Source organism: Papio anubis, chromosome 11 (assembly GCF_008728515.1).
Source record: "Papio anubis isolate 15944 chromosome 11, Panubis1.0, whole genome shotgun sequence".
Classification (NCBI taxonomy): Eukaryota; Metazoa; Chordata; class Mammalia; order Primates; family Cercopithecidae; genus Papio; species Papio anubis.
In genome coordinates this window covers 110,329,167-110,342,790 of record NC_044986.1, presented here as the reverse complement: position 1 = coordinate 110,342,790, position 13,624 = coordinate 110,329,167, and the positions used below count along the sequence as shown (strand labels likewise).

Below are 13,624 nucleotides of genomic sequence, written 5' to 3'. Positions count from 1 at the left end.
TAATCAAGGCTAGGTGCAATGGCTCACACCTGTAATCCTAGCACTTTGGGAGGCCAAGGTGGGTGAATCACCTGAGGTCAGGAGTTCAAGAGCAGCCTGGCCAACATGGTGAAATCTCGTCTCTACTGAAAATACAAAAATTATCCATGCTTGGTGGTGGGTGCCTATAATCCCAGCTACTTGGGAGGCTGAGGCAGGAGAATTACTTGAACCTGGGAGATGGAGGTTGCAGTGAGCCTAGATCATGCCACTGCGCTCTGGCCTGGGTGACAGAGTAAGATTCCTTCTTAAAAAGAAAGAAAGAAAGAAAGAAAGAAAGAAAGAAAGAAAGAAAGAAAAAAGATAATCAATTTGTGTTGTTTAAAGCGACTAACCATGTGGTCATTTGTTATAGTAGCAATGGAAAGCGAATGGCCTGCCCAAGCTAAAATAAATGTGCGTGTGCGCGCACACACACACACACCATTCTCTGTCCTCTTGACCTTTGCTTTCTTTTCCTCCACTTGTCACTGGCTTTTACTATGAACCCTGTCCAAAGGGGCAAGACCTTAGGCTTTGTTCGTGGACATACTCCCACGTCAAGAACAGCATCTGCCTGTGCAGTGTTGCAAACAGTAGCCCCTGAAACTTAATTTTACCATTTGCTAACACTAAGCTTGATTTTCAACTCTCTTTTTCCCCCTTAGATGACATTTAATAAGTGAAAGTGTGTTAAAGTGTGTTATGATTTAATAATGTGTCACCTGAGGAACCACAGTGAAAGGAAGAAGGTCATCCAGTCTTCCCAGGTAATCTTGGTGGTAAAGAATGGATAATGTATCACAGGAGCAGAGAAACAAAAAGAAAAGAGAAAAAAAATATCCAGTGGAGACCAGGTGGAACAGGTTGGGGACTGAGTGTTGGTATAAAAGTCTCACTCATATCTTTGAATCTGTTCACAAAAACATCCTCTCCTTGCCATGTGTCTGTTAATAGGTGAAGGGGTTGAGACTGTCTTTCCTGAATAACTGTGTATTCGAACTATCTGAGTGTCCTAAAAACATGTCCTGTGAAATAAAATTTAAAAAAAAAAAAAAAAAACAGTTTTAATCACGTTTCCCAAAGACAATCTGTTTGTGTTCATTTCCTTTCTCAGGCTCTTTTAAAGATGGTAGATATAATTTTGATAGGTGCAGATAAGTAAAGTTTTCCATAGTTAAACAGACTGGCCCAACAAACCTCCTAGGCATGGTTTGGCCTACAAAATATGTCAAATAATAAATATCAATTCCAGGTGGAAGCTGTAACAGACGGTGTGCAATTGGACACACACTTTTCCAATTAGGGGGATCTCAGACACCCGTGCCAATAAGGAATCTCCATGAAGCTGGGTCCCTGTGTGGCTTGAACTGGCCAAGCCTCCCTATCAAATCACACTGAACATACAGTATGAGCAAGATATAAACCTTAGATGCTTTAAACCAAAGATACAGGGTCATTTGTTTCTACAGTCATTTGGGCCTCATAAATGTGAGGAGAACTAATGAATGTCACAAAGGTCCCATCCTATGAATCCAATAGGTTGCTTTCGTTTGTGAATTCTTAGTGCATTTTCTAAGAGAATATGCATTGTAAGTGTCATAGAAAGGGAGCAAATGCAGTCATTTGCAAACTCATTTGACATAAAACTTTTTTTGTTCATTTTTGCGCAAAAGAATAATGTGCAAGAGATTTTCAGAAACTCTGCTCCAGCTTTCATTCTGTCAGTTCTCCCTGAAACGTCTCACTTTTCTCTGCTCGGCCGAGATTGTAAGCAAGTGTGTTGACATACTCTTTACTTGGTAAACAGACACACCTTTACAGAACATTTACAAACCTTACTTGGGACTGAGTAGAATGGTGCACCCCGGAAGACATGCTCTAGACACATACATAATGTTTTAAAGAAAAGAAAAATCTCATTATTGTACATAACAGAGCAAGAACTAAACACCAATTCATGCTATGATTTTTGATACTACTTCATGAGTTTATCTGGATGTCTTTACTCTATCCAATGCCTTCCATATTTTAAGGTCTATGGGATTATCTGGACCTATGGTCACTCTTGATTTCTTTCCTATGGGCTCTTATAACAAGTTTTGTGAACTGATTGCAGTCTAAATAGATTGTGAATTAACTTCTGGCAAGATCGTCTTACTCAGACACACTCAAAACTATTCTATACACAAACAGCTCTTGAAACTGCCGTGTCAGAGCAAGTCTGTATCTCTGTCTTTAAAGATAATCTAGAATGAAAACAGGTGAGACTTATACTGCATCTTCTTATTTTTACACATATTGTTACTGAAAATACCCTTGGTCTTTAGTATTTTAGAACCTAGGTACCTTATATAAATGAATGCTTTTCTAAACCAGTCAAGCATCTGCTCCCAAGACAAGAGAGGGAACAACTAAGATTGCCATCTTCCAATCCAGAGCTTTGATTCTGATCTTTTATTGTTTTTTTTGTTTTGTTTTGTTTTGTTTTGAGACGTAGCCTCGCTCTGTCGCCCAGGCTGGAGTGCAGTGGCATGATCTCCGCTCACTGCAAGCTCCGCCTCCCGGGTTCCCGCCATTCTCCTGGCTCAGCCTCCCGAGTAGCTGGGACTACAGGCACCCGCCACAACACCTGGCTGATTTTTTGTATTTTTAGTAGAGACGGGGTTTCACTGTGTTAGCCAGGATGGTCTCGATATCCTGACCTCGTGATCCGCCCGCCTCGGCCTCCCAAAGTGCTGGGATTACAGGCGTGAGCCACTACGCCCGGCCTGATCTTTTATTGTTAATCTTTACAGCACTTTAGTGAACTGACTCATTTCATCTACATTTTTTTGTGTTTAATTTTTTCATTATTTTTCCTGATCATAAATAAATACTTGTTCATGGTTTGACAACAAGAAAAAAAAAATGTATGAGAAAAAAAAGTCTTAATCACATTTCCCAAAGACAGTTTCTCATTACAATTTCCTTCTTATACTCTTCAAGCAGTTGTAAACACCATTTTGAATTTTATGTTTTTTATTTACCATTGAAACAAAAGCATATTCTCATATTAATCTTCTTTGTAGACTTCATTTTTAATGGTTATATAATATTTAATTGTGTGCTTTTATGCCCTAATTTGATTAACTATCCATATATAGGTTATTCAAAAACATTATTTACTTAGGGTTGTACCCCTTTTCTTTCTTTTTAAAAAAGGATTTGTAGCTACTTTAGAATTAATTTCCGAAAATGTATCCTGGTGGGAACTGTAGGAGGAGAGAAGCCAGAAGCATCAGGAAATCATTCTGGAAGATCAGATGTCCTGGGTGGCTAAGAAGGCAGGAGGACACGGTGCAGGGTGTGTGACAACACGTGTGTATGCAAGAGTTGTTTGCGGCACTCTAGAGAGACAAGCTGCGCTGTACTGTGTGGCACTGTGATAAAGAGATCAGTTGCATCATCAGTGAGGCAAGAGGGGGCAGGCATAGGCTGGAGACATCTGGGGAAATCACAGTCTCTGACAACTGAGACAGTTGGAATAGAGCTATAACATGGCCACAGGAGATTTACCTCCACTGCTATACCTGGGGTGAGATGCTGCGTATAGTGTGGGCCGGGTCAGGTCCTTGAATAAACCTATTCCTGTAGCAGTGGTGTGTGCCCTTCTGTCTGGTGTCAGTATGTCCTGGAAATCAGGGCAGGCTGATACAGGGTTTTTTGCAATATCATATTCAAATCTGTGTTCATATGTCAAATATCAGAGTCAAAGAAGAAAACTGACCAAATGTTTCTAAGTAAATACCCTGCAGTGCCATTATACTAATTTTGATAACTATGATCAGGTATTTAAAGTGAGCTCTCTTCAGTGACTACTAGTGAGGAAGTTTTGTGCCTGAATTTCATCAGGATATAGGAATGATACAAGTCATTGCATAGATATTCTTATGCAATGTGTTTGCATTCGCACTCTTCTTATCAAACACATTCGGAACATATGATCCTTTATTTAAAGAATGTTAAAGAAGTTCCTAAATGATGATCTGACTAACCATTCAGCCTTACTTAGGAGCAGTGACCTATGCTTCTCAGGGATATGTGACTTTACACTCCCAGGTATTGTTCTATCAAATCCTCCCATAGCCTAAAAGCCTATTGCCCACGGGCTCAGAGCAACAGCCACAAAATCACATTGAATCATCGTATCAGATATGTAACTCTCTTGCATTCTCCGTAAAGGATTTTTCTCTTCACCTTTTGTTTGTATTTATTTATACATTTATTTTATTTACATATTGTATTAATATAGATTTTTAAAATATATTTATAAAATCCACTTTTGGTGATCTACAGCATCATGGGTTTTGACAAATACAGGCAGTCATGTATCCACCACCACAATTGAGATACAGAAAGTTCCATCAACCCTCCACCCAAAAAATTCCCTTCTATTACACCTTTGGAGTCAACTCATCTCTTCCACTCCCAATGCCTGGAAATCACTTCTATAAACACTTATTTTCATAATCTATACCTTAATTTTACCAAAGAAAGAAAGAAAGAAAGAAAGAAAGAAAGAAAGAAAGAAAGAAAGAGAGTAAAGAATCACTTTCTTCAGTGTTTATTAGTCTAGGAAAGTTTCTCAATTTGCAGAACTGCGGGCGGATACACTAAACACCACAGACCTAAACTCTGGCCTTTCAGCAGGGCTGAGGTGGAGCTCCACTCCTTCCAGACCATCTAATGACATTCATCTAAGAGCTGCCCACCTTAATTCTACAGCAGTCCGTAGCTGATGTATTAAATGTATTTGGTTTTAAGTATAAATCACTTAGTCACAATTAGTTGGCATATCTTAAATCTCCTTATCATGTAACCTAGAATTGAAACTACTTTAATCTATTATATGATTTCATTATGGAGGAACACCTTGCTTTATGCAATAAATATGTTATTTGTAAACATGTATTTAAGCCGAATTTTGAAAAATAAAAATTATTTTAAAATGCTTTGAACATGCTTGCTGATTAAAGGATGAATGAGTGTTTTTTGAATAAAACCAATAATTAGTCTTTCAACTATCTTCCTCAAAAATCAATGTTCAATGGCCCGGCATGGAGGCTCATGCCTGTAATCCCAGCACGTTGGGAGGCCAAGGCAGGTGGATCACTTGAGGTCAGGAGTTCAAGACCAGCCTGGCCAACATGGTGAAACCCTGTCTCTACTAAAAAACAAAACAAAACAAAACAAAAAAGTCACACAATTAGCTGGACATGGCGGTAGGCACCTTTAATCCCAGCTACTTGGGAAGCTGAGGCAGGAGAATCGTTTTAACCTGGGAGGTGGAGGTTGCAGTGAGCCAAGACTGTGCCACTGTACTGTAGCCTGGGTGACAGAACCAGACTCCATCTAAAAAAAAAAAAAAAAAATTCCGTGTTCATGTACTGGCATGGAATCCATCAGGGCACCCCTGAGCTGAGCTTTTTCATAAAGTTGGTAACTCTCTCCATCAATGCAATTCCCAGATACAAGACTTGTTATACACTAACAGGTAAAGTTTGAATGTGCACATCTCAACCTGTCAGCTTAAATGTGAAAGTGCATTTTTCCTTTCAGAATAATTTCAAGACTATTTCAAGATAATTTCAAGCCATTTCTCCCAGCATGCTGCAGAGGCTACACAGAATATTCCTGCCAAGAAGCTGGAAGCCTGTTCCCTCACACAGACTTCCAGTTTCTTGAAAGAATTTTGCAGATTTAACAACGGGCGCCTAATGCTCATACTGCTCAACTAGCCATACAGCAGATCTGTTTCCCATTTCTAGTTGGAGTTTCAAGGACTTCCTTTTTCTAATTGCTTCCTCAGTTGCTATGGGCTGTAGGGACTGCTGCCTCCTCCCGTCTCATACCAAGGTTCCATTGTGTTCTGTTGCATGAAGTCTGAACTAACAGAGAGAAATGTAGGGATAATGGTTGCCTTTGTCATGCCAACATATCCAGGCATAGTAGCCATCATGAATTGCTTCTAGAATCATAAGTAAGACATCCAGCTTATAAACCACCTTTGATGACTCAGTTGGATCAACACTTAGCAGAGGAACATTTCTGCAAATATTGTGCTGTGTGCGCGTGTGCACACACTGCTTCTTTTTTTCTGAGTAGCAACACTTACTTTCATTGTTAAGTCTTGAAAAGAGCAGGTTATCTTTGGGCTTCCCTCTTCCCCCACCTTTGTAACCTTCCAATTGAACTTACTCGAGCACAGACTTCTCCTGGCCCTGAGTCCTGTCCTATTTATGTTATTTCCTGTGTCATTTACTTGGGTAGCTTTAACTTACATTTTTCTTTTCTTTGTTCCTGAACAAAAACTGATTTCTTTCTGGGGAAGCTAGAAAGGCAAGACTTATGCAACCAATATGTTTCCCAACCCTCACATGCGTAAAAGAGCACACCCAGCACTATCAAAAAACAACCCTATGTCAGTTGCAGAACCAGATGCTTTAAGCTGCTTCTCATTGTGGGATCACTCAACACAAAATGAAACAGACCCCCCAAAACAAAGGCTTCCGGTCTCCCGCAATTCCAACAAAAACCTTGTCATTCCAGAGCTTTGAAATATCCTAACCAAATTGTCTTCCATTTTAAGTTTTCTTTTCTTTTTTTAACACAGGGATACTAAGTTGAAACCAGGTAAATTCTGCTAGTTTTTCTCAGATGATTTCCAAATCTCAATGGCACCTCCTACCTCTTCCTGTCTGCTTTTTATGTGGGCTCCTCATTGTGACTGGTTCCCAGCTGTATTGCTTCTCTATCATTATTAGTACTTTGATGATTATCATCATTAATTAGCACGCATCACCTTTTTCCTCAAACATTTTACTTGAGCATTTAAAACAATCAAATACTTGTATGCTATAGTTTGGAACTATGTTGCAACTTGCCCTTCAAACAATCAAATACTTGGCGTGCTATACTTTGAAACTATGTTGCAATTTGCTCTTCATTATTCCAAAGGTGAGAGTCCGTTTCATTGTCTCATTCATTCTCCCTTTTAGCAGAAGGGTTACAACCTAACATTCTTTAACCCATGCATTGGTTTGGAAAATGTAGGAAAAAGAAGAAAGGGAACCTTGGAGTAGACACAGAAGCGGGAGGCGTGAATTAGGCAGATGTGATATTTTAAGCTGTTTAAGTCATGGGACATAGTTTAAAGAGTTCCTGAGACAAAAGTGAAAGAAATCAATTTGGTGATAGGAGGAATTTTCTTCTATTGAAGTAAACAGGGAAAGACAGAAGGGAGACAAGAGAAGTGCTTTTTTTTTTTTTGGAACCCCTTGATTTTGTACAGAGCAGGAAAATTATCAACTCTTTTCACCTCCCCCACCAGCATATGCTTCTGGTATTCATTCATTAGACATTCTGGACTAGTGCAAGCTTCCTCTGTTTTTGTATTTATCATGAGAAATGTTAAAAAAAATCAAGTTATATGATAAGGTAAAAATAAAATAAATAATGATTATTTCATGAAAAAAACCTGAAAGGCAGTTTTTAGAAAATGACCATTGACCTTAAATAAATGGAGGAACAGGATCTTAACTGGACTCTGGGACTCAATTATAGGGCTGCCTCCCTCAAAGTCTAAGCTGAGAGAATTTACTTGGTTACCAGCGCAGAACACCCAATTGTAGACACCCCAGGAACCTGAACAAGTTGAAACCACTTCATTGAAAGGTCAAATTTACTTAGGATGTCTTGAATTCAGATGTTGTAGTAAAAGTAGGGTAAAAGACCAGGAAAGTCACCAATGACTTGACAGATGAATATTTGCAATATACGTATTTATGCCTGACACATCACACTCCATTATGCAGATGCCAATTTGGGGCCACTATTTAGTTAAGCAGAGAAATTGTCTTCCTTTTTTGTGGGGGAGAACAATACATTACTGGCACTGGGCAGAGAGTAACTCAGGAGGCAGCTTATCAGAGACCGTGAAGGGGCATTCTGTGGGAGTCTGAGCAAACCAGGCGCAAATGCGACCCACCATTCCCACCAAGACAAACCCTGCTTCTACAATGCTTCTGCCAAAACTGTTTATCCTTTTCACCCCTTCTCTGGAGAATCATTTAAAATGGAATTGTAAAGCCACTGTTGGAGTAGGGGAATGGAGGAGAGGGAGGGAAGGTGAATATAGCCTTCCAGAGCTCCTTGGGGGCTTAGTCATAATCCTGAACTTGCAGTCTATCAGGGTCAATCCTGTCCCCATTTCTGGAAGGAAGGCAGGGTGAAGAAGAAGGCTGTGAACTGGGCAGACCTCTATTCCAGTCCTGCCTCTACCACTTACCACTCTACGGTCTTGGGTATACCTTTGATGTCAGTTTCCTTACTTACAGAATGAGTTTTACATAGTAGTTTTGATTTGTTTTATATAGTAGAAACAATGTGTGTATAGTGTCTGGTACATAATAGCAATGTATAAATGGGATGCCTCTGGCAACGCCGACTTCAGGACCCAGAACCAGTGATGTCTGTTTCCACCTTTCATCTTTGGCTTTAACATTCCACTTTGTCCACAAAGCTGATGTTCAGATTGGAAATAGCTACTCTGGCTTCTGCTGTGCCTTCTTCACTTGCACAGCTTTGCGTCAAGTAGCTGCCACTGCCAGTTCCACTGTCTAAGGGTATAAGGATAAAGCAATTGGCACAGATGAAGTGTAGAGAGTGAGCAACCACTTGGTAGCAAACACCTGAGCTTTGGTAGTGGCTTCCTTCCCCACACCCGTTTTCAGGCCATTCCCACTGGCAATCAAGGTTTCTGGGCCCACAGTACCCCCTGATGGCTGACGTGGGGAACTTTCTTTTCCCAACAATTCCTTTCTCCTCTCCTAGTGGAACCTCCCTGTCTTTCACAGGTCACAGCGTTGTTCATTCTGTCATGGACCATTCATTTCTCACAAACTTGTGTAGCCTTTCCTGCCTTGCTTTTTAAATTTCCTGTTCAATTATTTCAGGAACATCTATTTTTCTCCCTCCTTCTTTCCCTCACTTTGTTCCATTTATGAATTCTGAAATTATTATGATTGTCATTGATAAGTATAATAGTAGGATTAGTGCATTCATCTATTTATCAAATAAACCACTATATATTTGGAAGTACAATAAAACATAGTGTGGAATGAGCAGCATCAATCTCTAAAGCCCTTTGAGATATCCAGACATTTTCCTAACCTACACAAAAGAGGACATTGTCTTTCTCCAAGTAACACTGATCTTTTCTGGACATTATTTTTCTATTTAATTGCCAAATTGTTCTAGTTTGTCCCCTACTGATTTACTGCAAATATAATTCAGCTACAATTAGGGTTAAGTGCATTCCTGTGGGCTATTCTGGAAACCAAAGCACATCTTTCAGCATTAGTTCTCTATGGGAAAGTGATTCAAGGCTTCAAGCAATTGCTTTAGAATGAACTTGGAAAATATTACCTATTTTTTTTTTTTTTTTTTGAGATGGAGTTTCACTCTTGTTGCCCAGGCTGGAGTGCAACGGCACTATCTTGACTAACTGCAACCTCTCCCTCCTGGGTTCAAGTGATTCTCCTGCCTCAGCTTCCCAAGTAGCTGGGATTACAGGCAACCACCCCTACACCCGGCTGATTTTGTATTTTTAGTAGAGATGGGGTTTCACCACGTTGGTCAGGCTAGTCTTGAACGCCTGACCTCAAGTGATCCACCTGCCTCGGCCTCCCAAATTGCTGTAATTACAGGCGTGAGCCACCTTGCCTGGCCTACCTCTTGTAATTTAATATTGAAAATTTTCAGTTAGGAGTGGTCAATTTTTAAAAAAATTCATAGTTGACATCTGGATTCTCTGGTTTTTAATCTATTGGCCTATGACAGCTATTGGGATGAATACTTACAAAGTAAGTCAGGTGTCACTTATCTGGGCAGACACTGATTCTTTCTTTATTAAAAGAAAAATATACTAATCAGATCCTGATTTGATATGTTATGAGACTATACAAGAAGATTATTAAATTTTTTTCTGCGACCATAAATTGCTTCTTGGGGAAAACACATCAACCATGTCTCAAAATATAAATACTTTCCTTAATGTAAATTCAAATAATGTCAATGATGTCTTTATTTGGCCTGGGCTTAAAATACTTTTAAAAATACAAATGATTTGGGTATGAATTATTAAAATGGCATTAATTTTATGTTTAAATGTTTAATTCTTCTGATTTAGAAAGCTTATTCTTAAACTAGAGAGCAGTAGCTAAAAAGCATCTCAAGTCTTGATAAAATAACTAATTAAAAGATTTCTGTCACAAATTAACATCAAAAGGTTTAATCTTCCTGGTTGCTAATACTCAAATTTAAAAGTAAAAGCTTATAAAAACTGGTATAAAATAACAGAATTATTTAATAAAATGATAAGCTATTGTGACCATACAGAGACAGGCATGATAAAAATATAATTTTCCAATGCTTTTATAAAATACTTTCCTAATTTGGTCACAATTCAAGGTAATGCTTACATAGTATGTTTTGCTTTGAAATATTTTCATATTTATGGGACTGAAATTGTTTTCTCCTTTAACAAAAAAGATACAAATTAGTTATAGTAACAGGTAAACATCAGCCAGCCAATTTCATCGAAATTCTGTGAAAATATTCTGCATAAATTCTATATACACACTAATCAAACAATTAAAAATCAAAGAGATCAAGTATGATGTCATAAAATAGTTGTGTGATGCAAAAGGTATTTTAAATGATTATTTATCAAGGACCATTATTCAAGCTGACATATTCGCGTTTTTCTGGAAAGAGATATTTGCTTTCTGATAATATATACCTTTTGAATTCATAAAGTTTTGGTGGTAAAAATTAAAGCATTCGGTGTTAATGTTTTTGAAAGCATTGCATTTAAATTATTTTCTCAGGCTCTAAAGAGAAAACACCAGAGAAAACAACCAGACTGAATTGTTTAAAATGTATTTTCCCTTTAATTAAATAAGAAACATCTGTCTGGGGATTTTGGAAATGAATGTAATCCATCCACACTCTGCCTGCACTACTTTGCATCCAATGTCTAATATTTTGAAAGAAAATTCTTTCTTTCTGTAAAGAATTAAACAGCAACACGGAGAGATGTCTGGGTCTGGGGCAGCTAAGTCCTGCCTCCGGAGCTTGGACACTGGAAACGCTAAAGAGCTCTCTTTTTCCACATCTGTCCTTGAAAAGCAACCAAATTCTCTCCACAGTCAAAGTTAGGACGTAGCTTTTGTATTTCTCCAAAACATCCACTCACCCTGCAAATGCTCATTCCAGAACGGTAAAGAAACAGGAGTTGCCAGGATGCATCCAAACACTCAGGGTCAAAATAGTGTCCTTTCTCTAGGGTTCACGAAACATCTTCCTTCATCTAACTCAGAGTTGAAAAAACTGATTTCTCTAGAGACCCACACAGCCACAACACGGACACATCAGACAAGCTAAATGAGCATGGCACCAAGACAGCGGGAACTCTTCTCTGGGATGACCCTGGTTCTCCCAAACCCAGGCCCGCAGCTTAGAAGGACAAATGTCACTTACTGGTGGTGTCAAACGGTATCTGCCTGCACTGCGCAGACCCCTCCGCGGGCCAAGGACAGTAATAGACGGCCCCCCCTTCCACGATGTCGGGCTGGCTGGTGTTGGCTTTGGGCGCCCCCACCAAGACACTCGCTCTGCAAAAGAGTTGGAGAAAGTCACTCTTTAGGCGCCACAAAAGCGTGCGCATGCAATACAGTCTCTGTAGCCTCCTGCGCGGGGACACTGGGGCAGGTGTGGAGGACAGGAACGTATTTATGATGAGGACCCACTGTCAAACTTGATTTCCTCTTGGAAACCTATGGGGGTCCTCAACTTGGTTTGCAAGAGTGCAAACGGTCCTGCTTCTCTAGGTGGAGCTCTGTGGGTACAGTGAGATGAGAGAAGGGGGTGGGGTGGGAGGAAGCCAAAGACAGAGCCCAGCTGCTGGTAGCCGACAGCTCTTGCGCCCAGACGCAATGGTTACAGGCTCTGCATAAACAGACCGCGCTGTGGCCGTGGTTTTAATTGGCTTTGGTCTTCTGGGTCCCGTTCTCTCCTTTGTGGGATGCGTGCGTCTTGGTACCTGGAACACCCAGGACTTGCGTGTTCTATGCAAGTGGCATATCTCTAGCTCAAAGTTCACAAGGCACATCTAGCAGGGCAGGGGAGAGAAGGGGCTGGTGGCGGGGAGAGAGACGAGACCCCGGGCGGGCGGCAGGACGGGGATCCCAGGCTGCGGGGACTGCGCGGCAGAGCTGCTGGGACCGGACCCCGGAGAGCGTTCGCCCCAGCGCGCACCTCTCCGGGTCGGGAGACTTACGTGCGGGCGTCGGGTATGTGGAAGTCCACAGCGTAACCGAAGTAGCTGCCCTCGGGGCCGCTGTACACCGTGAGCTTTTCCACGTCCAGGTTGAACGCCTGCGAGGCAGGAGACCACATCATCATCCCCAGCGCGGCCGCAGCGCAGCAGAGAGGCGCGATCAGCGGCGTCCGGCTTCCCCAGGGACCGCGGCTGGCCCCGGGCGACATCTCCCTCCGCCCCGGTGGCTGCTACCCGGGAGCGCGAGCCGAGGACCCCGTCGGGGCTAGCGGCGCGGGTGGAATCTGGCGGTCCCCAGCTGCCCGCGTCCCAGGTCGGTGCGCCCGGCGCACCCGCGGTGACAGTGCCCGGCGTCTGCTTGCGCCCACCCGCCCGCCCGGCTCGTGGGCTGGCCCAGGCGCTCTAGCCCTCCTCCGGCCGCGGGCGGGGACCAGTGCTCTCGTGGCGCCTCCTCGCGGCTGGTCTAGAGCTGGGGACTCCCCGGCGGCTGCGCTGGTGGCTGGAGCGCTGGATGCCTGTTCGGGCTGCCCGGATTTCTATTGCAGTCCCATCTTAAGGACAATCAGTTTCGCATCTGTTACCTCAAGCTATTTATTGCTTTAAAAGTAACGCCCCACGTGGAGGGAGAGCTTGCTCCAGTTTCTCTCAAATGCGCAGCTTGGATGGAGAATGTGAAAACCAACCCCACCACCAGGAGGGACAAAGCAATTATCTCTGCATCACCTCTGCAGCCTGACCTCAGCGTTCATAGCTTTGCACGTCTGTGACTGAGAGTTAAAGTTGAAATGCAAGAACCCTGTCCTCCCCCAAGTCCACCCACCTCCTGGCAGAGCTAACTCATAAACAAGAAAGCCTCGAGGGTTTTTTGTTTTTGTTTTTGTTGTTGGGTGGGTGTGTGTGCATGTGGGGTTTGTTTTTCTTTGGTTGGTTTACTTTGTTTTGTTTATTTATTTTTTTCTTTTTAGAGATAGGGTCTCTCTCTCGCCCAGGCTGGAGTGCAATGGTGCTATCATAGCTCACTGAAACCTCAAACTCCTGGGCTCAAGCGATCCTCCTGCCTCAGCCTCCTGATTAGCTGGTATTGCAGGTGACTCATCACACCTGGTTAATTTTCTAATTTTTTTTGTTGACATCGAGTCTCCTCATGTGGCCTAGGCTGGTCTCGATCTCCTGGCCTCAAGCCATCCTACCACCTCGAGTTGACTTTTAAAATTTATTTTCTTT

The 13,624-nt window shown here is 41.8% G+C and overlaps 1 protein-coding gene across 1 annotated transcript in view; it reads right to left on the bottom strand.

The window, feature by feature from the left end:
- The window catches only part of ITGA8 (integrin subunit alpha 8), a 201,830-nt gene extending 188,670 nt beyond the window's left edge, over nucleotides 1-13,160 (bottom strand). Inside the window, exons 1-2 of the mRNA XM_031652474.1 lie at nucleotides 12,401-13,160; nucleotides 11,598-11,735 (exon numbers count right to left, since the gene is read on the bottom strand). Coding sequence (XP_031508334.1) covers nucleotides 11,598-11,735; nucleotides 12,401-12,609 — 347 coding nt within the window. The 5' untranslated portion in view covers nucleotides 12,610-13,160. The remainder of the gene's footprint in view (nucleotides 1-11,597; nucleotides 11,736-12,400) is intronic.
- Between the last annotated feature and the right edge of the window lie 464 nt (nucleotides 13,161-13,624).